The sequence below is a fragment of the Anguilla rostrata genome, chromosome 13 (assembly GCF_018555375.3).
Source record: "Anguilla rostrata isolate EN2019 chromosome 13, ASM1855537v3, whole genome shotgun sequence".
Classification (NCBI taxonomy): domain Eukaryota; kingdom Metazoa; phylum Chordata; class Actinopteri; order Anguilliformes; family Anguillidae; genus Anguilla; species Anguilla rostrata.
Genome location: NC_057945.1, coordinates 1,347,036 through 1,373,988, shown reverse-complemented (window position 1 = coordinate 1,373,988; position 26,953 = coordinate 1,347,036). Strand labels below are relative to the sequence as shown.

The window sequence follows — 26,953 nt, the reverse complement described above, 5'->3', positions numbered from 1 at the left end:
CCCAACCAATCCTGCCTTCCCTAATTTACACCAGGGGTCTCAAACGCCGGGTCCTGGAGGGCTGTGGTGTCAAGTGACCTTACTTCGACTCCAAGTCGAGCCTGAGACCAGGTCCAAGTCACCCAATCACCAGTCTAAGTCCCATTCCAAGTTCTCTCTTTGGTATTCATATTAATGCCCTGAAGTGGCTACAAGAAAAAATAATCATCACATTTTACAGCTACTGCAAAATTGATTTAAAGTACAGAGAGACAAAGACTTTGATTCCCCCTTTTTATTTGTGCAGCACGAATAGCCTTTTATACAGTAAAATCAAGTCCAAGACCAAGCCAAAATATCCTCAAGCCCGAGCCAATTCCCAAGTCACAGATGGTCGAGTCAGAGTCACAAGTCATGGTCCTGGACTTGAGTACTACAAGCTTGTTTCCTGTGATCTGTGATCACCTCTCTGTCTGTTATACAAAAGACTACTCGTAATGTGGTTGACGTGACCGGTGAAATACAGGGAAATACATACACAGGGCAGTCTAAAGTAAAAGTGGCCGCAGTGTACTCTATGGATAGACTGGATTGACACAGCATTATAAGTGCAATCTGGGCAAAAAGAGTGCAATCTGGGCAAAAAGAGCGAAGGGGTGCAGTCCAGAGAGAGACTGTAATGTAACAGATATGATAAAGTTCTGAAAACATGGCATCAGTCTGGACCATCCCTGGGAGGGAAAGGGTGTAGTTCATAAGTGGTTGCTGTGCAACAGGGTTCCAAAATAAAATTCTGTGATGGCTAGTGCGAGTGGGGTCTCAGCTAGAGTGGGTGGAGGGAGGTAGCAGGGAGTTGAGGAACCTGACTGCCTGGGGGTAGAAGACCTGCCTCCAATACTGAAGAACCTTTTCCAGACAGCAAGGGGGGGAGGGGATGGGGGCAAAGAGTACATGGGAAGGGTGGGAGGGGTCACTGACAATACAGGAGGCCTCGCTTGTGCAGCGTTTGTGATAAATGTCCTGAATGGAGGGAGGGTGACCCCTCTAATGCTTCCGTTCATCTTTGCTATCTGCTGCAGGGTCTTGTGGTCGGTGGCACTGCGATTCCCGTACCAGGCAGTGATAGGGCTGGTCAGGACACTCAAACTGGTAACCCTGTAGAATGTGGTGATGATGGAGGGAGAGGCTTGCTCTCCTCAGTCTTCATAGGAAGTGAAGAAGCCATTGGCCTTTCTTGGCGAGGGAGGTGGTGTTACGGGTCCTGTTGAGGTCATCTGCAGTGTACACTCCGAGGACTGTGGTAGAGCTGAACGTCTCCATGGTGAAGCCGTTGGGCAGTGGGAAGTGGCCAGCATGGGCCTTCCTGAAGACAACAAACATCTCTTTTGTTTTGTATCTCCATTAAGAGGCAGGTTGTTGTTATTGCCCCTATCTTCCAGCTAATCCAGCTCTTCTCTGTATACTGACTCATCATTGTTGGTGATAAGGCCTACAGCTGTTGTGTTGTCAGCAGGCTTGATGATGTGATTTGAGCTATTCTTGGCAGAACAGTCATGGGTGTGAAGTGCAGTGGGCTGAACATACAACCCTGGGGTGCTCTGGTGCTCAGCGTGATGATGCTGCAGGTGTAGTCAATGATTCCTGATGTCTGAGGTCTCTCGGTCAGAAAGCCCAAGCTGGAGCCTATCCCAGCGTACATGTGGGCGCGGCCTGGATTCAACAGCGCTATTCACTGCACCACTATACATATGAAAGAGGGACAGACTGTATGCTTTCTGTTTAAAAAAATAAAGTATCAAGGGTTGAAATGGTCTAAAAACCAGCAGTCAGGCCTTGCCAGGATTTGAGTTTGAGATCCATGATTTATAGTGATATACTTCTTGACCAAATTATTCCTTCCAGTGATGATGTATTATGTTGTGAGTCCATGTAAATTACTGAAATGTTATCATTGTCTTTAAATGAAGTTACCCGTATATCCTTCCACTTAACTGAAAAGTAGTGGACTTTAGTAGACTTTCATTCAACACCTCTCACCTGTTGCATGGACAATGTTGTAATCAGCTTTTTACTCAAACAAGAACTGATCAGTTGTTTAATATCACAGTTAACAATGCAGTAGGTTATACTTTTATTTAACGAGTATTGTAGTGTGAAATACTCATAAAAAGCATGGTTTTCAGTGGTTTTGTCAAGCCTACTATGGTCAGAAATCACCTTATCATATGAACAGTATGTGACTAAGCTGATCTGTTAATACAGCTGATCACTGAACAACAGAAGAGACAGTTCTCAAACTTTATGGTCAAAATGGAGTCTGAATTTTTGGGTACAGCAAACTAGTCTCATGTCATTGACATTAATTGACCATAGTGCTGCAAAGGACATGAGACTTGGGGCCAACTTCTGAAACTTGCTTCTAAAAATCATATTAAAAGGGATTTTAATCCTAAAAAAATTTCTAGTTAAAAAGTTCCTGCTATAATGCTGTTAATCTTTAAGTTTCATTGGAGGGGCTTTGAGATTAACCTCACAATTTTGAGAGGTGCTTAAATTATTGATGGTGAAATCCATACTTTACCAAGAGCAGGTTGAGAATAACTGGATTGCCTTCCCAGAATTCTGTAGTAATAATAATAATATCCTACAATCATCTTAAAGAACTGAGTATCGATAACGGGATATTTCTTCATATTAATGTACATGTTTATGAATAATATTAACAACAACAACAATACTAATAATAATAATGAAAGTATGTTGAAAGCTCTCTTTCCACCTCCAACTGCTTTCTTTCCACCTCCAACCTCTCTCTCTTTCCAACTCCTACTGTTCTCTCTCTTTCCTCCTCCAACTGCTCTCTTTCCACCTCCAACTGCTCTCTCTTTCCACCTCCAACTGCTCTCTCTTCCCACCTCCAACTGCTCTCTCTTTCCACCTCCAACCACTCTCTCTTCCCACCTCCAACTGCTCTCTCTTTCCACCTCCAACTGCTCTCTCTTTCCACCTCCAACTGCTTTCTCTCCACCTCTAATTGCTTTCTCTTCTACTGCAACTGCTCTCCACCTCCAACCGCTCTCCACATCCAACCTCTCTCTTCCCACCTCCAACCCCTCTCTCTTTCTTCCTCCAACCTCTCTCTTCCCACTTCCAACCTCTCTCTTTCCACCTCTAACTGCTTTCTCTCCACCTCCAACTGCTTTCTCTTCTCCTGCAACCACTCTCCACCTCCAACTGCTCTCTTTCCTCTTCTAACCTCTCTCTTTCCACCTCCAACTGCTTTCTCTCCACCTCCAACTGCTTTCTTTTCTACTGCAACCGCTGTCCACCTCCAACCGCTCTCCACATCCAACCTCTCTCTTCCCACCTCCAACCTCTCTCTCTTTCCAACTCAGCCTCTCTCTTCCCACTTCCAACCTCTCTCTTCCCACCTCCAACCACTCTCTTTCCTCCTCCAACCGCTTTCCACCTCCAACTGCTCTGTCTCTTTCCACCTCCAACCTCTCTCTTCCCGCCTTCAACTGCTCTCTCTTTCCACCTCCAACTGCTCTCTTTCCACCTCCAACTGCTCTCTCTTTCCACCTCCAACTGCTCTCTCTTTCCACCTCTAACTGCTCTCTCTCCACCTCCAACTGCTCTCTCTTTCCACCTCCAACTGTTCTCTCTTTCCAACTCAACCACTCTCTCTCTCTTTCTGCCCCCTCAGTGTCGTTGGCGTCTAGTTCTGTGGGGCCTGGTGGGCAGATTGTGCACACGGAGACCAGCGAGATCACCCTGAGGGGTGACCCCCTCAACGGGTTCGGGGTCCAGCTCCAAGGGGGCATCTTCGCCACGGAAACGCTCTCGGCCCCCCCGGTCATCCGCTTCATTGAGCCGGACAGTCCCGCTGAGAGGTGAGGTGCTCCCGTCCGCTGATGCTGGAAACCTGAAGCTGGGCAGTGTGTAGAGGGTGGAGTCGGGCCTGAAGCTGGGTGGTGTGTAGCCGGGGAAGTCGGGCCTGAAGCTGGGCGGTGTGTAGAGGGTGGAGTCGGGCCTGAAGCTGGGCGGTGTGTAGAGGGTGGAGTCGGGCCTGAAGCTGGGCGGTGTGTAGAGGGTGGAGTCGGGCCTGAAGCTGGGTGGTGTGTAGAGGGTGGAGTCGGGCCTGAAGCTGGGCGGTGTGTAGAGGGTGGAGTCGGGCCTGAAGCTGGGCGGTGTGTAGAGAGTGGAGTCGGGCCTGAAGCTGGGCGGTGTGTAGCCGGGGGAGTCGGGCCTGAAGCTGGGCGGTGTGTAGAGAGTGGAGTCGGTCCTGAAGCTGGGCGGTGTGTAGAGGGTGATTCAAAGCCCTGACCCTTGCCTACACTGCCGCCAACAGGACAGCCCCCATCTACTTGCAGGACATGACTCAATTCTATGTGCCTGCTCGACCACTCCGCTCTGCGGCAGCAGGGCGTCTTGCAACCCCTCCCACCCGCCCAAAGGGATCACAGAGCTTCTCCACCCTAGCTCCCCAGTGGTGGAACGAACTCCCCGTCCCTCTCTGAACCTCCCCCTCACTATCCATCTTCCGCCGTGGCCTGAAGACTCATCTCTTCAGACTATACCTAGAATAACCACCACCACGCTGTATATATAAAAAAAAAAACAAAAAAAAAAAAAACCTTTTCCTATCACTTGTTACATGTTGCCCCTTCCCTGCACTTCTTGGTAAATTGTATTCATCCTAATACTGTAGCTTATTCTTCTGCCTAGTTTGGCATTGCAGATGTCAGACCAGGATAGTGTTCATTGTTCTCGGCTAGAAATAGCTTTACAAAATAAGTAATTGTACCTTACTGAACCCGTGTTCAGCAGTTGTCTACGATCATGAAAATGCACTTTTTGTACGTCGCTTTGGATAAAAGCGTCTGCTAAATGAATGTAATGTAATGTAATGTAATGTAAAGGGTGGAGTCGGGCCTGAAGCTGGGCGGTGTGTAGAGAGTGGAGTCGGGCCTGAAGCTGGGCGGTGTGTAGAGAGTGGAGTCGGGCCTGAAGCTGGGCGGTGTGTAGCCGGGGGAGTCGATGACAGGGTGCTGAGGAGTCCTGTCAGTGGTGCAGTTAGACTGGCGCCATAGAAACAAGGGACACCATTGCTTTAGATGGGTCAAACACTCCAGGTGGCTCTCATGTCACTTCCACTGTCAAAATCAGAGGTGGCCACGAGGGCCAAATCTGTTTCTGGTTTTCATGTCAAATTTGGGTATTAGGACAATGCTTCCCTAACCTCCAGACAGAGCCCAGTGAATGGGATTGTATTAGTGATCCTTTTGCTGTGGCTGTGGACACAGAAAGACAAAGAAACCTCAGTGTGCATCAACAAAATCAGCTCCTGAACTGCCCTGTGACAGACCCTGCAACTTCCTTGCACCGTGACACTTGACAGTATTTTGGGGGAAAGTTTGAACAGAATTTCCTCTGGTCGAGTGCTGAAAGTTCTCCTGCCCTTTGTGACCAGTTATCTGTATATGGCTGGTTTTTTCAGCACTGGCAGCAATTAAAACCAGCTATTGTGTAAAACAGGACTTTGAAGATGATATCACGCTGAGTCTGACACAGATAGCGCCTCAGCTGGACAAACTGTGCAAAGAGGAGCAGGCACACCTATCCCATTTACCCCAGCAAGTTGGCAATTTTTTTTTTCATCAACATTATTTCATTCTCACAAATACATAATCTGCAAAATTACATAATTTCAATATATTTTGATGTAATACAATGTCCATATTCAAACAGAGCTAGGCACACCCATCCAATTTGAAAACCTGCCTGTGTTTTAGACTTAACATTAATTATTAACATTATTCTCAAATGCGCATCTTTGTAGAACTGATATGTTCTGCCTGGGTGCTACTATTATATTTTCAGTATATTTAGATTTTTAAAATGCTTATATTCAGTCGTATTCAATATTCGGTATCTGTATCAGTAATTTGTTTTGCAGTACAGGAGGCCTCAGTGCATTTTGCAGCCCCACAGGTGGGTCTCAAGGAAAGAAAATGGGGGAACCCCTGAGCTGTAGGACAGTAGATCACCAGGAACAGGGTTGGCTGGCCCTGCTCTAGAAATGTATGGCTTTCATCATGCTAGCTGTAAAATCAGAAGACATAAACATGGAGGAGAACACAAGGCATGCCACCATCACAGATCTAAAATAAAGACTAGGCCGTGCAGGCGGATGGGTAGATATTTAAGATGGTGGAATGCTTTCCGGTCTGCTTTCTGAACCATACGAGCACCGTAGCCTACTTGCTACAGCAGCAGCTGAGCATCATTTTTCCTTCGTTTTTCATCCTTTCTTCACTTTTTCGACTGCTGCCTCCGAAAATAATCTTTTGGGCTGCTATGCTATCAGCGTTTCAAAATCTCAAGCTCTAACCATCTCCAGTTCATCCACGAGCTAACTGGCTGCAGTCTGCCAGACTCTGGATGTGATGTAAGTGGTGGCTTCTTTTGCCCCTCTGCCTCTCCCATTTCTGCTTCTTCTTTCTCCTGCTGAGAAGCCTGTTTTCATGTTTTCCTCCCCTTCCCAGCACACCTGCTGAGAAGCTTGTTGAAAGAGCTCTGGTAATTCTAAATTCTATTTTGAGAAATGTGAAAATAGTGACTCTAACCACCACAGTTCAGAGAGTTCAATGTACTCCTGGGGTGGGAGCGACCGACATAGGAACAAATCTAAAAGTGCTGGCTAAGACCAAGTGTAAATTATCAAAACAAAAACATGCTATTCACATTGGCGCAAATGATGTCTGGCTGAAGCAATTGGGAATCACAAGAAATAATTTAAAATGAAGTAACGAAACCCATGTCTGGTTCAGTAATTTTCTCTTGCCCCGACCCCTCTTGGCAAGATGAGGAAAGTTTCTGCAGACTGACGTCAGTAAATCAATGGCTGTCAGACTGGTGCCCCTGGAGCCGTATTCACAAAACATTTTATCTTAGCGCTAAGAGTTCTCCTAAGTGCCACTTAAAGCTCCTAAGAGGGTCCTCTTAAAACCTGTATTCATAAAGTTCCTGTGACCAACTTTTACTGAGGAATGGGGAGGGGCTGGGTTGACCTCATTGCTATGAATGAGGTTATGTTTCATGAATGAGCTTACCTGCTATGCTCACTGTGATTGGTTGATAGGGGATGGGTCTGTGTCAGAAAATTCATCATAGAAATACTGTAGCCAGAAGCAAGCTACTAATCATGTTGCTATACTCAAATAAAGATTTGTTGCTGATTTAACATGAAACCAAAAATAATATACTGACTAGTCAACTATATATTTGGCTAATTTTCAGCCTCTTACATGTCTGGCAGCTCGTAGAATAATGAGTCAGTGTGTATTTAAACATCCTTTTAATTATTAGGCTAGCAACATCAAATGTGATGCTACATTGTCCTGAAAATAAAAACACGAAAACCAAACTGGATGCAAGTACAGCTTTTAGTTTTTGCTCAAGTGGTTCATGAAAGGAAAGACCTTATTAAATGGAAATGTGGAGTCGCATTTTTGGATCGCTTCAAAAGCCAAGAAAGAAGCTTGGGAGCATATACGGCATTCCTGTGCCTTCTACTATTATTGTGATGCCCTCGCGATTGAGACTATTCATTTTTAAAAGCTCAATGGAATTAAATGTTTCTAAAACTTTGACCCGATTACAAGGAGGATTGTCAGCAGCAGCCATTTTGACTGTTTATGATGGAAAAGGGAAAAGAGTGGGTAATGGGTAAAGTAAATGATCACTGCAGACTGACAAGTAACTCCGGTCCCTATCTGCCTATCCAGAATCAACTAACCTGGCTAGTCTTCGAAGGCTTGCCAGGTACGGGGCGGCTTTAAACACTGAGATTCGGTACACTTAATCTGCAGGCTGAGACCAAGAGCCCGAATAGCGTATCCCCAATAGAGATTTTAAATTCCACCCAGAGTCACCTTCACAAATAATAAAGAAAAAAACGCTCTTACTAACAGTGAACAGAGAGGCTAACGAGAGTCAAGTCGAATTGAACGAAATAGAGTCAAACACACAAAATCCACACTGGGCAGAGACTAGAAGGACTAAGGCCAGAATTAGAGTTGAATAGAACATGACAATGGTCAAACACAAAATCCAATCAGCAAATAAACTCACTAGACAAAAACTGAAAGTCGAACAAGATATGGTCAAACATGTAATCACAATTACATAGCAAAAACGTTTTATAGTGCCTTTTCCCGAGAGGATGATGTCAAGACAGGGGTTGGCTACAATTTGAATAACATTCCATTTCACCAATACAAAATCCCTTCTGGGGTTATTTTGAATAAGATAGCATGTGCTGTTTTTTTGTGCCATTTTGCTTCTGAAATGGCTTTAGAGTGCTAAGTTATTCAGGGTGCTGGCAGCTGTAATGTTTTTAGGACACAAAAATATACCATCATATCAATAAATAAGTAATTAACATCTAAAAAATTTATCAGTGAGTTTTTCTTGTGATGAAATGTGTAATAATGCCTTCAATGTGGTTAGATTTTTTATAATGACCCCAGTGATTTTGGTGAAGTCCAGGCACAAATGCTCATAAACAAATTTTCAAATTATCATAATAATTTCTGACTTCTAAAATAAAAAATAACATTGTTGAACTGTCAGTGCACTTTTCAAATAATTTAATGGCTTTGCTTAATTTTTTAAAGATTTTGTATATTTCCTTGTTAAATGACCTGTTAAAGTGAGCCCAGATGACAATTTTGTTTTTGTGTGGATTAATCCCATTGAGGTTGCATTGCAAGCCCAACGTTAAACCTCCCTGCCAATGATAATGATGAACTGGTTGAAAAAAAGACATGCAGCACTGACTAAAATGATTCCAATCTAGTCTCTAGTACTCTTATCTCTAGTCATTTAGCCTATAGTCTTATGAGTTTAAATCCCTGACTCTCCAGAGCCTAGGCCAGGCTATAGGCCATACTGTTACACACAGAGCTCTGCTAGTTCACTTGAGCTACTGCCCTGGTTTAATCCCATTGAGATACTGTCTATATCACATCCTTCTAAATGAAGCTGTGACCCTGTCCAGGGACAAGCTGGTTAGATAATGGATGGACAGGCAGATTTTATTAATTTCTTTGACCTTTGACGTTAGAAGCTTAGACTACTTTTAAGTTTGATGGTGTACTAAATTGGTGTGCTAAAGGCTAGAAAGCAGTGTTAGTTTGGGGTATATTAATGGCTAAACTAAAACTTTAATATGATGGTTACTTACTCAGCACAGTGTTCCTAGCACAACCCTCCCCACTTTTTAATAGGTTTTTTAAGGGTATGTAAAGTGCATTGAAGACCATCTGACAAGGCAGAAAATGCAAAATTCTGTGCAAAACAGAGATTCCTTTTTTGAAGGTCAATTCTGCGATTTGCAGTTCTGTGGTCTAGGGGTTTAAACCTGAGGTAGATTGTGATCACAGACTGGGGGGGACTGGGGGAGATGGTTCATGACTGGGACTGGGGGGATTGTCACAGACTGGGGGGACTGGGGGAGATATGCTCATAGATGGCTCACAGACTGGGGAGATTGTGATCACAGACTGGGGGACTGGGAGAGATTGTGATCACAGACTGGGGGACTGGGGGAGATTGTGATCACAGACTGGGGAGGACTGGGGGAGATTGTGATCACAGACTAGGGGGGACTGGGGGAGATTGTGATCACAGACTGGGGAGACTGGTGAGATTGTGATCACAGACTGGGGGACTGGGGAGATTGTGATCACAGACTGGGAGGACTGGGGGAGATTGTGATCACAGACTGGGGGACTGGGGAGATTGTGATCACAGACTGGGGGGACTGGGGAGATTGTGCTCACAGACTGGGGAGATTGTGATCACAGACTGGGGGGGGGGGAGATTGTGATCACAGACTGGGGGGACTGGAGGAGATTGTGCTCACAGACTGGGGGATGGACAAGACGGGGCTGGGGAGATTGTGATCACAGACTGGGGGACTGGAGATTGTGTCACAGACTGGGGAGATGTGTGACTGGGTGGAGATTGTGATCACAGACTGGGATGGGGAGATTGTGCTGTGGAGATTGTGATCACATGACTGGGGGAGATTGTGATCACAGATGGGGACTGGGGATGCAGATGTGAGATGTATCGACTGACTGGGGGAGATTGTGTCACAGACTGGGGGCTGGGAGAGATTGTGATCACAGACTGGGGGACTGGGAGAGATTATAATCACAGACTGGGGGTGACTGGGAGAGATTGTGATCACAGACTGGGGGAGGACTAGGGGGCTGTTTTGCTTTCTAATGAGTGCACTCCTTCATTTTAATAACAGCAACTGAGCTGCAATGATTTCAGTTTAGTGACTGATTGATAAATTTGACTGCATGACATAAGTTAAGGATTTACGGCTCAAACAAGATTAAGAATACACAAAAGATTTGTTTCTACATTTTGTGTGAACACTTGTAGCGATAAACTTCCAAATATTGCAATCAGCAGAACTGACCGTGTGTGCACCAACTTGGAGAGAATAACGCCTGTGTCAGTATTAAACAGCAGTCACACCCCCAAACTGTGCCGGCGTTGCCAGGTATCATTGTTCCCTTGGGGACTGAGAGGGACGTGTCATTCGAATGGAGCCTCCGTCATCCTGTTTGTTCCCACCATGATGCGGTGCTTAAGGTTAGAGGCGTCTGACTCCAGTCTTACCACCCAAGAGCCTCAGACCAATAGGCTCTATGGGCCAATAGTTTTACACGCATATTAGTTTGCATAATTTACCACTTGGGGGGCTCTGAAGTGTTTTGCCCAGGGGTCCATTACTGGTTTTATCCAGCCCTGGCTGCAGCAGCCACAGTATCTGCAGGATTTATGGTTCTTTCAGTCTGGGTTTGGTAAACATGTTGTGTTGACTCTTCAGCCAATTAAAGAATTAAATTTGACAATTACAGCTGTTACGCACAAAAACCCAGCAGACGCTGCGGCCCCCCTGGGCCGGTGTTTGAGTTTCCTGGCCTAAACGTTGTTGGTCATTCTGTCTAAATCCGGCCCTGTACAGTTTTCTCTCATCGTGGGCCGGGCCACTTTGCTGTCAGAGCCCGGACAGAATGTCCCGCCATCACTGACGACATGGATGGTGTGATTACACACACACACACACACACACACACACACACCGCAGGGTCCTCTTGCTTCATCTGGCCTTTCCTACTCATTTATTATACATCACCAGTAGCTGGAATGCAGACAAGTGTTTGATATGTTTAATTGATGAGGGGCTTGGCTATCGGGCTCCTCAAACTTAAAACGGCAGGCTCTTTGTACTTCATAGGAAGTCCTGTTGGCAGTCTTATCAAGCTGGATTAGAAGTTTATATTACTTGGGTATCTGGGCCAGGACTGCATGGTTCACACTGGAGGATTTACATACACCCAGTGAGATTCAAGGTCGGGATTTAACCTTGAGCACACCGCAGGCCTGGCAAGTGCTGTTTTTAAAAACCTGCCGCCTTTAGATTGTGCCACACTTTATTTTCCCATTAGATTACAATGTTCGGTGCATAATGGGGGTGCCAGACGTCCGGTTTTTGGCTGGAATGTCCACTTTTCAAATTATTTGGACAGGTTTGGTTTGTGGTACCGACTGGGCAGTATAATCCAGTCAGAGTAACTGATGTGAACAGCTGCTGACCTCGTTCGCGATTACGCCTCCAGCTGTGCAGGTTGTGTCATTTTGAGAAACTCTAAACCTGGCAGCCATAGTGCATAACCATTTCTTGAGAAATCCGCTTTTTGAGAAATACACATTTGTTCCTTTGACCTCCCTCTCGTGGCTTATAAGACATGAACCTCAAAGAAAAAGTTTCTCTAGGAAGTTTATCAAATAATTTGCTTAATGTCGCTAATTTAGCATCATGCTATTTACGTTGGACACAATAAAAAAGTGTAGTTCCGGTGAAAGCAACCATAGATTTATACCGTGTGCAAGAAGCTCGTGATTAGCAGTCAGTCAGCTGCAGAGTTCGGAGCTCGGCTCGAGGGCGGCCAGGGATCTGAGTATTCATCACGGCACTGCTCCGCACCCACGCCCCCTCGAACCCCGTCTGGCCTCCAAGCCTCTCTGCCAATAACCCCACCCCCCGAGCATCTCAGACCGTGTGCTTACCACTGGAAAGAGGTGATGACGGTTGGCAGCAATGCTCACCTTGTGTCGCAGATATTTGAATATGTGTGTCTGGGCTACAACTATCTGCTAAAAATATTTTTGAACTGCATCAGCAATGCTGCACTCGACAATGTTAGCTGCATTCAAAATAATTTCTGGTTGTTCAGGCTTTCTCTATGTGATCATTTATTTGTCTCATTTAGAAAGCAAAGTGTTTGATTGGTGCTCAGAGGCTGTGACTGGGTCCTATCTTAGTACAGTAGGTGGCAGTTCAGTGTGTCCCCATTGCTCTGGTGCATATAGCAGAGCACCTGTACACCAGAGCGCCTGTACACCAGAGCACCTGTACACCAGAGCGCCTGTACAGCAGAGCGCCTGTGCAGCAGAGCGCCTGTGCAGCAGAGCGCCTGTGCAGCAGAGCACCTGTACAGCAGAGCGCCTGTACACCAGAGCGCCTGTGCAGCAGAGCACCTGTACACCAGAGCGCCTGTACACCAGAGCGCCTGTACAGCAGAGTGCCTGTACACCAGAGTGCCTGTACACCAGAGTGCCTGTACACCAGAGCGCCTGGACAGCAGAGTGCCTGTACAGCAGAGCACCTGTATGAGAGACAAAGAGACTCTGGTGTTACCGCTGTCACTCATTTTAACCCTAACCCTCACCCTGTCACTCATTTTAACCCTAACCCTCACCCTGTCACTCATTTTAACCCTAACCCTCACCCTGTCACTCATTTTAACCCTAACCCTCACCCTGTCACTCATTTTAACCCTAACCCTCACCCTGTCACTCAGCTCACCGGTCCACCTGTCAGAGCAGGTTTGAGCTCCAGTCTTGTTTTGACGTTTTTTTTGGGAAATGCAAGTCTCACTTAAGTATATGTGTGAGTCAACTTTGGGGATGAAAATGAAAATAGAAATAACACAATTACACAAAATAAATGAGCCATTACATTAAAAATATATAAAAAATATAATAAAATAAAAAAGTAGGAATATTTTTGATCTCAGTCATGACTTTTAAATGTCAAGCAAGCCAGCACCTTTAGGAACAGCACCATAGCACTGCTAACACTACAGCAGTAAGCCCAGGGGCAGGGCCACTCAGACGCTGTTTCACACTCTCTAACAGCAGGTGCTCCTCAAAGCTGCTTTGCCCTGCCAGTCTGCTGGAGGACCACTGTGGCAGCTCGTTGTACTGTTGGCCAGAAAATGGTTGCTGGCAGAAAATCCAACCAAGAAAACAAAGGGTGACTGTCAGCCACATTTAAATCAGCCAGAGATCTGCGGATAAAAATTCCTCATGTTGTCACGGTTTGAAGTCTGAGATGATGAACCTAATCTTTGATGTGGATTTGGGAACGCATCGGTCTCATGTGTTCTTGTTGTGTCCCACAGGTGCGGATTGCTCCAGGTGGGAGACAGGCTCCTGTCAATCAACAGCATTCCCACAGAGGACGGAACACTGGAGGAGGCCAATCAGCTGCTCCGAGACGCCGCTCTGACCAATAAAGTCACTCTGGAGATTGAATTTGATGTGGCAGGTTTGAGATTTCCTCCTCTTTTCTTCCACACCTTGTGTATATCTGATTTTCTTAGGCTGACAAAACCTGATTGTGATGATGAATTGTTTGTGACTGTGTAGACATTTCGGGAAATTGAAAATGAAGTAGAAAAAAAATGAAAAAGTAAGTTATTTTGAAATAAGCTTGGCAACACCGTCCGAGCCCAAACAGCTAAAATAAACCTGCAGTCCCATTGCAAGTTATTTCCGTCCACTATCTAACCTGCTTATTCCTGGTCAGAGTCACAGGGGGTGCTGGAGCATATCCCAGCATGTATTGGGCAAGAGGCAGTAATACTCCCCGGACAGGTCGCCAGTCCAGCGCAAGGCGCATACACACACTGTTCACTCACACATTCATACCTAGGGGCAATTCAGACACTGCAGTTCATCTAACCTGCATGTCTTCGGATTGCGAGAAGAAACCCACGCAGACATGGGGAGAACATGCTAACTCCAGACAGAAAGGTCCCAGCCGATATTCAAACCAAGGACCTTCTTGCTGTGAAGCAACAGTGCTACTCACTGAACTTTAATATACTGCAGCAAAGCTTTAATATACTGTGAAAGGGCAGTGTATTTATCGCTGTATCACTCAGCTACTTTTAATGTACTCACAGTATCAGGCTTTTATCGAAGGCTCTTATGTGATTTCTGGTTCTCCAGCTCTCCCTCAGTGTAAGCATGCAGTGGAACACAATATCCTGCAGATGTTTTGTGTTTTAGCCATGCTGGAAGAAAACTGGTGACTACAGGATACTATGGGTATGGGTGGCAGCCACATGCCATGGAAATGGGTTTAGGTCCATATAGAAATGATTTTGTTGAGATCGGTGAGATCGAACTTGACAGGCCTGCACAGAGCCCTGTCCTCAACCCTATCCAACACTTTGGGGATCAATTGGAAAGCCAGGCCTAATTGATCAATCAGTGCCCGACCTCACTAGTGCTCTTCTGGCTGAATCGAATCAAATCCCTGCAGCAATGCTCCAACGTCTTGTATAAAGTCTTCCCAGAAGAGTGGAGGCTGTTATAGGACCAAGGGGTGGACCAACTCCATATTAATACCCATAATTTTGCATGAGACGTTGGATGTCAGGTGTCCATATACTTTTGGCCATGTAGTGTATATTATGAGTTGGTCATAGTACAGGAAGTCAGTGAAATTTGGAAAGTCATGGTTTCTGAAGCCCCAAATTTGACTGATAAGGGTTAGGGTTAGGGTTACCCTGAGAGCGCTGGTAGAAGAACATTCCTCAGCTCAGAGATATTTATTTAGAGATATAATTAGATATTTATTTAATATGCTTTTGCGGTACCAGCCCTTGACCATCACATGGTCTCATTTCATTTATGTGGGACATTTCTGAAGAGTGTCATAGATACGGAGTGTGATTTATGGTTATGGTAGTTGTTTATGAAAAGTATATATGTAATGTGGTGTATCTGAAGTACAGGATTATAAAAGGATATGACCCATTTCTGTGTTTTCTTTCTGCATACTACGATTGTTATTCATTTGTGTATTAGTTAACTATCAAAAATCAGAAAGTAAAGAAATTTCACACTGCTACCAGGAAGTATTTACGTTGAGAGTTATCACGTAGTAGAATGGTTTGCCAAGTCATGTTGTAGAGCGGAGACCTTTGGAGTGCTGAATATTCTCTAAACTCTAGATATTAAGCCTTGATGGGTTGAATGGCTTGTTTGTTATGATACTACATCAGAACCTTGGAGTTATGGACTGTCAACAGAATGAAGTAGCATACACAATTGTGCCTTTTTAAGCTCATTATTACTGTTGCAAAAATGCAAGCATTAAATCAAAGAAAGCAATTTTTTCATTAAAAATGATGCCATCTACATTGACAATGCAACATATTGGCATTGAGCTATGTTTAAATAAGGTCCAGCTTACATTACATTACATATATTTAGCTGACGCTCTTATCCAGACCGACTTACACAACTTTTTACACAGCATTTACATTGCATCCATTTATAAGGCTGGATATATACTGAAGCATGCAGGTTAAGTACCTTGCTCAAGGGTACAACAGCAGTCTCCCACAAGGGAATTGAACCTGTGACCTCTAATACACTGCACGGTTACTGCTGGTTGTTGATAAAGATCACAAAATCCTATTTATAAAAAAAGGTCCTTAAAATGTAAGCATGTAATTCATACAAACGGATGTTTTCATGCCACTAACAAACACTTATAGGTCTGCAAAAACTGCAAAAGATTCCCCATATGTTTTTATTAGAGATAGGCCCTCTGGCCATACAAAGCTCTGAACAGTGTGTGTGTTCCCCACCGCCCTCCCCCCTCCCCCCTCCCCCCCGTAGAGTCGGTGGTTCCCAGCAGTGGAACGTTCCATGTGAAGCTTCCCAAGAAGAAAGGAGTGGAGCTGGGCATCACCATTAGTGGTGAGCCTCTCGGCGAATGCAAATCTGTGCCCCCCCACCCCCCCATCCCCCGACCCACCAAGGGTCTGCCAAGGTTCAAAGTCACACAAAATCACAAATGAACTATGGCAATATACTGGCACCTCCATACATTGAAAAATATATTTTGTTGCATGCAGGGCTGTTGGTAGGATACTTCTCATTAAACTAGATCTTTCCCCATAATCTTTTCCACAATATATTCTCATTATTTTGGTTCTATTCTCACACGTGCTCCTGGCATATTTTTCTGTGTTTTCCTGCTTTTTTTGGCTGAGACGTCTGAGCTTGTTATTAGCGCTGCAGACGATGTGTTCATCACACCCCGAGCTTCTGCTCCCAGCTCCTTTTTGTTTTTCTGCGTTTTCTTCTTTTCCAGCGTGACATAATGAACGCCTGCCGTAATGCACGGAGAAATATTCGCTCTGCGTCTTTCTCTCTGCTGGACTCTCCCAGCTGCTATTTCTATCCTTGATACCACACTCTGCAAAAAACAAAAAATAATAATATCTTAGGTATATTAGTCTTATATTTAGGCTTAATCTTATTTCAGTTATTGTTTGCTAAGTAGGATAAAACGATTGCCAACGAGGTGAGACAGTTTGGCTTATTTCAAGATTTGCCATCTTCACTTGTCAAGAAAAAAGTAACTGAAAGCAAGCTAATATTTTCTACTTGAGAGAAAAAAGAAAGAAAAAAAGATTTTAAAACTAAAACACCTGATAAGAGAGTTATTTTTTGCAGTGTAGTGTATAGACTAGACTATATTAGACTCACTTCCCCTTCTGTGTTTTTGTTTTTTTTTAACACTGATGTCTTTATGATCTGATCTGATCAAGGAGAACAGTGATAAGTCAAGGGGAAAATTAAGTAGTCTGTGTCACAGTTGTGCGAATTTGGATGTGTGAAAGCTTTGACTCTGTAGTTGCAGTTATGACAGAACAATCAACTTTACAATTACAAACACAGAGGTCATGGTTGAATGTGTTCTTTGGGGTTTGCAGTCTTTATGTAAGAAATACACGGCCACTGAAGAGAACTATGCAGTTCAACGTGAAAGTTCAACGTGCTGGGGTCCCCAGCCCTGGTTCTGGAGAGACGCAGGATCTGCTGGGGTCCCCAGCCCTGGTCCTCGAGAGCCACAGGGTCTGCTGGGGTCCCCAGCCCTGGTCCTGGACCCCTGGTCCTGGAGAGCCACAGGATCTGCTGGGGTCCCCAGCCCTGGTCCTGGAGAGCCACAAGGTCTGCTGGGATCCCCAGCCCTGGTTCTGGAGAGCCACAGGGTCTGCTGGGGTCCCCAGCCCTGGTCCTGGAGAGCCACAAGGTCTGCTGGGGTCCCCAGCCCTGGTTCTGGAGAGCCACAGGGTCTGCTGGGGTCCCCAGCCCTGGTCCTGGAGAGCCACAGGGTCTGCTGGGGTCCCCAGCCCTGGTTCTGGAGAGCCACAGGGTCTGCTGGGGTCCCCAGCCCTGGTCCTGGAGAGCCACAGGGTCTGCTGGGGTCCCCAGCCCTGGTCCTGGAGAGCCACAGGGTCTGCTGGGGTCCCCAGCCCTGGTCCTGGACCCCTGGTCCTGGAGAGCCACAGGGTCTGCTGGGGTCCCCAGCCCTGGTCCTGGAGAGCCACAGGGATCTGCTGGGGTTACAGAATCAATCAGAATCATATCACATGCATGTTATGTGACAATCTCTGCAGGAGATGGCTCATTTCCCTCTCATGTAGAGGTGAATTCTATTCAGTCTTTTTTATTTACTTTGCTTCTTTCATTGCTTGAATTGGTGGCATAAAATTGTGTCACGCGAACGGGGGTTTAGGACCCAAAAGCAGAGTGGGGGAAAAAACTCAAAACTCCAAACGGTAAATGAAATGAAGATTTTAATAACAAAAACTCAGGAACAAATGCAGGGCAAATCCAAAAAACTCAAAAGTTCTTCAAAAAGAAAACAGCAAAACAGTACTCGGGCAGGGCAGGAACTCACGGGTGGAAATACAGAGGCAGGAAAAACGGAAACACACACGCGAAAACACAACCAGAAACACACAAGGATCCAGCACCTGAGTCAGGGAAGAAAAGAACTTAAATAGACAAGACACTAACCAGACACAGGAGGGCACAATGCACAATCAGGCCACAGAGAGGGAAGGGAAAACAAGACAACCAAAAAAAAACAATAATTGAATAATTGAAAACAATAATACAATTAAACAGGGTAAAGGAAGAGAACTAAAAACTTAAGTGCCGCCATCTGGCGGCCCAAAAAGACAAACCACAGAACCATGACAAGTTTGTTTTGGAAAGAGGACTAATTATGCACATTATGACCGTATTGCTTTGAAGTAAAGATGCATTTTAATTTCTCTAACCCATTTTCTTTTAATGTAATTCAGTTTTCTGTTTTTTTCTGTCTGCTAATAGTTTAACAGATAGTTGGTTGAATGTTACTTAGCATATTTTGAATGGCGAGGCACAAAATCCTGCCATTTATTTAGATGCTTTTCCAGTTTTTCTATATTATTTGCATGAGAGCAAGCTGTGATACTTTTAAATTCTGTAGGACAGTAATTGTACTGTGTAATCCACATACACTAGGCTGTCCCATATGTTAAATAAGACAGTAATGTTTGACATGGTGGTGCTTTTTGCTGCTCTTGGTTCTACAGTATGGTCGTTATGGTCAGCTTTTCCCAGTTCCCTTTTGGCATAATTTTGGCTGTTGTGTTCAGTGTTTTCTCCCGCTGGTGCTGTCTGGCTGTGGGGCTCATCCAGGATAGACCACCCAGCTCTGCTCGAAGTCATGTGTGGGAATTTTTCATCTGGGAACAGGGACGATAGCCCTGGGCAGATCCATGAGGTATCCTGGGATGTGCGATTCCTGAAGCAGCGTTTGTGGAAAAATACTTTTTCCCAGGCTATCTGCAGTCAGGGGTCATTTTCTCTGGAGAGCTGAGGGATGGGCCGCTCGTTGTCTCTCCCAGCTCACCTGGAAATGCCTCGTATCAGTTAACCTCTTTTTTATTAGAGGCCATACTTCCTCTCCTGGTCCGCTGCTTTTCTCTCTCTCTCTTTCTTTCATGAAGCTGGGAGCAGTTGACTGCTCTCGCAGTTTTAATTAATTAAAAGTGTTACAGACTTCAAAGAGAGTTACAGAAATAAACCTCCTCCATGTTTTAAAAATGGATACTGTCTGCCTTTTGACTCATAACATCTTTCTCATTGAATCACAGAGAGATTAGTTGATTAAGGATGTATAATTTTTTTATAACACGCAAGCTACATATGTAGTATACATATTGCAAATACAGTGTTTATAGGTGTTCATGTCTGTATTTCTTGGCTTTTGTATGTGTGTTTATGTGTGTGTAATTTTGTCTCTCTTCTGCCCCCGAAAGCAAGCAAGAAGCCAGATGAACCGCTGATCATCTCTGACATCAAGAAGGGGAGCATGGCACACAGGTAGGGATGAACCACTGATCATCTCTGACATTAAGGGGAGCAGGACACACAGGTACGGAGGAACCGCTGATCATCTCTGACATTAAGGGGAGCAGGGCACACAGGTAGGGATGAACCACTGATCATCTCTGACATTAAGGGGAGCATGGCACACAGGTAGGGATGAACTGCTGATCATCTCTGATATTAAGAAGGGGAGCAGGGCACACAGGTAGGGATGAACCGCTGATCATCTCTGACATTAAGGGGAGCATGGCACACAGGTAAGGTCAATGGCACAGAACTACAGAATCTTCTACTGAAATTACACCCAAGGATCTTGATGCTATTATAGCTTCAATTAACTCCGCTTCTTCTTCATGGGTATTGTTCCCAGAAGACTGCTTCAAGATTTATTTGCAATAGTTGGTCATTATGTTTCTAAGATTATTAACTGAGCACTGTCATCAGATTATTATTATTATTATTATTATTATTATTATTATTATTATTATTATTATTAGCCTGTGTGATCATAAAACACCAGTTCCCAGCATTCCTGATTAAAGTCAGAATTTAGAGAGGGATCCTTTTTTAGAAGTTTCAGAAGGTTCACTGTGAGAAGTGGTGCACAGAGGCTGTGCCCAGACATACCGTTTCTGTTTAGGAAATCCATCACAAGAATCAGCTGTAGGGAAGTGCAGGTGGGGTAGCGGACAGAAAACAGGCACCACACAAGCCCAGTTTTGGTTTGTGTGTTTCGTGGCACAGACTGTCAGGGACCCGAATTCTTTGATCAAAAAGTAAAAAACTTGCCATCACAACATCCCTTACATTCTGGATTGGATTTGGGACTGATGACCTACATGTAGCAGCAGTGTCCTGTTCCTCTGTCCACAGGGGTGGCTACTCACGCTGTTTAGAAAGATACCCCTCTCTGGAGCAAAGACATGCTCAATGATCGTGACGATGATCTCTCTGTAATGACCCATCAGAAGTAATGATGGACTTCAACCTTGGCTTCTAATGGTTTGAGTGCAAAAACTGACCCCACATCATTACAGAGCCATTAGAATCCTTCACTGCTGTTGGTCCCCTACTTGTATATATACAATATAATATGCATTAGATGAGCAATATTTGTGTGGACATTTACTTATATACATGTCTTATTTTGGATTGTGCATAGTTTATGAGCTGTTTTTGTTTTCTGGTGGGTGAATTTATATGTGCTGGGCAGGATTTTATGATGGTGGAGGAATTGCTGACTAGGGGTGGTGTAATGGACTGTGAATGAGCACCTTTCCAGTTTCAGATAATTTCTTGAGCCATAGACAGTGTCTGACCACAACCGGGCAGTACATTTTTTAAAAAGGACAAAAAAAATCACAACCTATGATTTCATCTGAAAAGTATACCAACTAGGCAAGAAAGGTTTGGAATAATTATTGTAATACATTCTTAATTAATGGGGTTGTCTTAATTTATTTTACAAACATAAGCAGAAAGTGTCTCATTTTTTAATTCAGTATTTGCTTGAGCAGTGGCCTAATGAACAGTACTCACGGTGACAATGATGGTTTTAAATGTCTTGTACTTATCAGGCTATATAGCCAAAAAAGACAGATGTTAGATCCACCTCCTGGCTCCGTATGTAATTGTGCAGAAAATGATTCCAATAAAGCTGTGGTTTGAATAGGGGCTGTTATCGTACATAGTAATTGTTTTTGCCCAGTTTCAGTTGGAATTTGACTTGGAATCTGGTGATAACACCCCAGTACTATTACAAAAAGGATCTTAGTTTAACCCCAGAGCAAAAGACGAAAGCAGAACTTAAAACAAACTCCTACACAACCACATTTGTCTGCAGCAGTTTGCATAGAACATTCATATTTAATGTTTATTTTATTTGATGAAAATTTCCATGAAACAGGGAGCATGTGAGCAAGTGTGTAATTGGACTATCATACACTCATCGATACCTTATCATTTTAATTATAAGAAAAATGTATACATTATCAAAAATATTCCATTACTTATTTTAACAAAGATTTTCAGAATGAAAAGTTGAAGTTATGAAATGTATGCTTCACATGTGATTTGGGGAGTAAGTGAACTTGGTATTTGAACAGAGTGAGTCTGGTCCAGGCAGTACTTCAGGACACAGGCATAAACCTGACAGACCAAACAAATTAAGCTACTATTGTCAGTCAAGTGTAATATATAATAATATCCTTGCATTTATATAGCACCTTTCCGAATGCTCAAAGTACTTTACAGTCAGGGGGAACTCACCTCACCCACCACCAATGTGTAGCACCTACCTGGGTGATGCACGGCAGCCATTTTGCGCCAGAAAGCTCACCACACATTAATGACGGTGGAGAGGGAGAGAACATATTTTAGCCAATTAAATCTGGGGATGATTTTGGTGGAAGTTTGCGAGAGCTAGATCTGGGATTTAGCCAGGACACGGGGGAACCCCCTACTGTGCCGTGGGATCTTTTAATGACCACAGTGAGTCAGGACCTCAATTTAAAGTCTCATCTGAAAGACGTCATCCCAATGGGGGAGGGTATTTCTTTAAAATTAAATTTATTAAGTAATGTTAAATTTTCAGTGCACCCTAATTATTCTATGTATTTTGCACTTTTCAGGTTTGTACTATATTGTTTGACTTTGGTTCATTCTGCTGTCTGTTTCAGAAGAATAATATTTACACTCCACGGATTACAAACGTATTTACACTCCACGGATTGCAAACGTCACTTGAAGTTTTTTATCATAGACAAAGAAATATGTATAGTTTTAAAAAGACCTGATTTTCCAAAAATAGATTACTCATGAGGTTTCATCTCTTAGGTTGTTTCCATAAACTATGAGCACTGCTCTATCAGAGATCCCTGGAGATTATAACCACCCATTAATATCAGCACAAACATGCTTTATTGAACACTCTGTAAGCATTCTGCCTTTTTTATTTTTTTATTTTTTTATGGTAAAAAATTATCCCGGTTGTGTCCACCAGGGAGAGACAGTGTCCACTCCATCATCCTGTCCTTCCAGCTCAGAACATTGTAGGATCTGTTCACTGTCTCTCCTTCCTTATGAAGTCCATGACAATGCTGGCCTAATGTATGTGTGAATTAACACTTACTACAGGGGACTTGAGTGTGTACATTCTCTCTATCTATATTCAAAACATACTATAAGAGAGAACTTGTCAGTTAGAATTGTCAATTCTTTGGCATTGAATACTATTTCTTACAGTAGTGGGCACTGTGTATTACTTATTGCTTGCTTCCATGTTTAAGCAGGCGTTACGTGATGTGCTAGGGCATGACTCCTCTGAGAAATTCAGCGCAGGGGTGTCAGAATGACGCAGGGGGGCTCCAGTTCTGACTCCAGCTCGGGTGCTGAAGGGAGCGTCAGCAGGAAGCACGTCCTACGCACACGTGACAGGAACGCTGTTTTCCGTGTGCTCACCGCACACGCGTGTGATGGAAGGGGCCAGCTGTCAGTCCTGTAGTCCTGTCTGTGTTCACCACGGGGGCTGTCAGTGCTGTGGCCTGTCTGTGTTCACCATGGGGGCTGTCAGTGCTGCGGCCCTGTCTGTGTTCACCACGGTGGCTGGCTGTCAGTGCTGCAGTCCTGTCTGTGTTCACCACGGTGGCTGGCTGTCAGTGCTGCAGTCCTGTCTGTGTTCACCACGGGGGCTGGCTGTCAGTACTGCGGTCATGTCTGTGTTCACCACGGGGGCCGGCTGTCAGTCCTGCGGTCATGTCTGTGTTCACCACGGGGGCTGGCTGTCAGTACTGCGGTCATGTCTGTGTTCACCACGGGGGATGTCAGTCCTGCGGCCCTGTCTGTGTTCACCACAGCTGTGTCTGTTTAACCGTCTCAGCCACGGAGGACAGAGCTGAACAGCACTGCGTGTTGCGTGTTACTAATACAGCCTCCTTACCAGTTACCATTAGATTCTCCTTTGTAAAAAGAGGTTAAAAAGTTCCTTAACAAGGAAAGAGATACAGTATTCACATCCTAACTGTCATTACCCTGCAGATATTGTTAATATATTACATTATTTTAACAATATATATAACAATATAATATATATGCAGATATGGCTTATGGAAAGTAACTCTTTCCCTTTTACACTCTGTCGCTCTCTCTCCCTCTCCCTCCATCCTTCCCCCGTTCAGAACTGGCACACTTGAGCCAGGAGATAAGCTGCTGGCCATAGATAACATCCGGCTGGAGAACTGCTCCATGGAGGACGCGGTGCAGATCCTGCAGCAGAGCGAAGACCTGGTCAAGCTCAAGATCCGCAAGGACGAGGACAACTCCGGTGAGCAGAGCAGCGACAAACTCAGCTGTGCGACCAGACCAGGCTTTGGGTCTGTCAACTCAACAATCCCCATTCCAGTCACTGTACAGTCAAACCAGGGTTTCGGTCAGTTAACAGCCCTGTTCTGGTCACTGTTTGGTCAAACCAGGATTTGAGTCTGTTAAAAATCCTGTTCTGGTCACTGTGCGGTCAAACTAGGGTTTGGGTCAATTAACAACCTCGTTCTGTGTTTCAGTTTAGTAAGTTAGTTTAAAAAATCAGAGCACGTATTTAAAATCATGAATTAAATGGCAATTCATTTCCTAAGTTGAATTGAAATCGAATTGATATAAACCCCAAATAAAGCCTCAGGCCCTTTGATGGGGGGAGGGGGGTGGCTGGGAAGGGGGGGGGGGGTCCTAATCATCAATATTATTTGCAGAAGTCTAGTCGAGACCTACACATGGAGACTTAAGCAGCAGGGCCACCTGGGTCTTATTCATGAAGACTGTTCTTAAGGTTGGACTTAAATCATGACAACAGCTCTTTCTTAGAGCGAAAGTGTAACTGCACTCACTGATTGACAGTTTAGTTTAGCAGCCGTTGTGTTCTTGAGTTATTATAACGTTTCACTTAATGTTCATTTAAGAAGTCATGAGCTTTGCCAGATACCATCGAATACGCCCGGGCCTCAGGGGCAGGCCCAAACATGGCAGATGTTCTTGTTCCCACTTCTCAGTATGAGTCTGTCTGGTTCTGGGCGGTGTGAGAAATGAAAGAGAAACACACACCTTTTCTGGCAGACCGAGGGGAAAGGGCACACTTTCTGTTTCCTAGAAGTCATAGCCCAAAGAAACTCTGAATTCACCCTGAGAATCATTTTTTCATAGCTACACATTTTCTTATGGATGGCCGTGACTACAGGAGCAACAGTGGTGTTAAACATGTGGTGAATTCACACTGTGTGTATTTGTCGCATCGAGCGCTTCTGCTGTGTCCAAAAACAGGAAGAGAAGGTTCTCCTGATTTCCAAACATGACCTGCTTGCCGATGTGCTCTGTGAACAGTATCGCATAGCTGTCGCTGTGTACAGCTCAGTTCAGCTTTCGTGCTTTCCTTCCAATTATTCTCCAATTTTCACTGTAGAAACAATCAGGGACAACACCAGCACATGCTACAGGCCTCCACGACCTAAGTCCTAGACTCCTTGGATTTGAGTCTTGCACTGTATTGCATTCCTATTGGTATACTGTGTATTATATTTTACATGGTTATAACCAGCCTAAATAAATTGTTCACTCCAGACAAAAACCATGATTAAAAATGGTGCTACTGAACTTTTGTTCCTGAGGGCTGAAGTGTCTGCGGGTATTTGCTCCAACCATGTACTACACCACCAGATTTCACTATTTTACCTCCTTGGTTCGGACAGTAAGCTCACTAGTGAAATCAGATGGAGTAGCCCATGGTTGGAGCGAACACCTGCAGACACTGCGGCCCGCAGGACCTGGAGTTCAGTCGCCCTGATTTAAGGCCGCAAACATGATGTGTCTTCCATATTGCATTTCTGATTTGTCACACATAATACTATGTCCCACAAAAATAAAATATGCTCAAGAAAGTGAGTCTCACCCCAAACAAGAATGAAACTTGACATAATGCCTCTCCTTTTTCCTCGTAGATTCAGAAAATTAAAGGTATGGATTCAGAAAATGTTCCTAAATGTACTTAAAATTGTAATAATGAATCAATCACCATTACTCAGTATTTCTCAGATTCAAAAGGCACTAATGACAGGAGGATTTCTGTCTAAATGGCACCATCACCAGGGCCAATGTGTTTACTCACGTCACCAGTGTCTGTGGTAAAATGTTTTATGTCTGCAGTTATTTATTATAAAGCCTGAAAACACAGAATTGTGAACTGGCAAACATGAAAAATGTTTACGTCCCTCACAGATTCCTGTAAATTATTTAAGCGTTGGTGATGGAGGGTAATGGAGCCACCCTCATCATCCCTTCAAACTGTGGTTTGGTGGCAGGAAATGCAGATCTTCCCTATAGTTCTGAGGGTAAGGCAGAAGACTTCATGGTATTTAAATGTGTATGATGTGCCCCCCGCCCCAGATGAACAGGAGACCTCAGGCTCCATAATCTACACGGTGGAGCTGAAGAGGTATGGCGGACCACTGGGCATAACCATCTCCGGCACCGAGGAGCCCTTCGACCCCATCATCATCTCCGGCCTCACCAAGAGAGGCCTGGCTGAACGGTGAGCCGGTGGCCTCTAGTGGCAAATCTGCAGAATTGCATTTCCACAGGCCCCTGTGAGTCATGGACCAAGCGAGCGTAGCGTAGCCTGCGTTTGGCGAGGTCTGTGTTTTCAGACCGGGTTGCGACATTCGGTCCGAATCAGATTATCGTTAATAGCCAGGTGAGGATGAGGTTGTTCCTCATTCTGCGTGGGTCTGTTCCCGTCCGCCTGTTTCGATGTGTCTGAGCTTGTTTCGGTCTGGATTCGAAACGAGGTCCTGATTCAGCTAAAGCGACTGCACCCCTGCCTTTGTTCTGCTGTGTTAGCAAAGCGACAGAAACAGGGATAGTGTTAGCACAGACAGCCCTTATCGCTGCCTGGTCTCAGTCACCATCGCTGTTCCAACGGCTTGTGACTCAGACAAAGGCACAGAATGTGAGGCCGTTGGTCTATGCCCGCCCAGAAAATTAAATATGTTCCTCTTCCTGTCAATGAGGAAACTGGCCTTGAGTGGTGGCCTCCTGTGAAGTCTGCCCCTGTTTCACTGGTTACACATTAACTCCTGTATTCAGGGAAGTGTCAGTGTGCATTGGGATCTGTGATCTGACACGCAGGCATCCATTTTTATATCAGCAGGCCTCGTGCTGGGTCTGTCTCCCCTCATTCACCTGTTGTGCGGTGAAATCTGTGGGAAGAAAAGTGCGAATTTGGAATTACAAAGGAGAAAGACTTTGTTTTAACTGTGTTTGTGTGCGTGTGCGTGTGTGTGTGTGTGTGTGTGTGTGCGTATATCGT

At 44.7% G+C, this 26,953-nt stretch overlaps 1 protein-coding gene across 7 annotated transcripts in view; it reads left to right on the top strand.

Annotated features, from left to right (window-relative positions):
* Positions 1–26,953, top strand: part of LOC135237641 (glutamate receptor-interacting protein 2-like) — a 185,110-nt gene that overhangs the window by 132,444 nt on the left and 25,713 nt on the right. For all 7 annotated transcript variants that reach the window (XM_064304958.1, XM_064304957.1, XM_064304960.1 and 4 more), the window contains exons 12-17: positions 3,686–3,872; positions 13,536–13,681; positions 16,051–16,131; positions 19,536–19,599; positions 23,781–23,926; positions 26,032–26,176. In XM_064304958.1, coding sequence (XP_064161028.1) covers positions 3,686–3,872; positions 13,536–13,681; positions 16,051–16,131; positions 19,536–19,599; positions 23,781–23,926; positions 26,032–26,176 — 769 coding nt within the window. The remainder of the gene's footprint in view (positions 1–3,685; positions 3,873–13,535; positions 13,682–16,050; positions 16,132–19,535; positions 19,600–23,780; positions 23,927–26,031; positions 26,177–26,953) is intronic.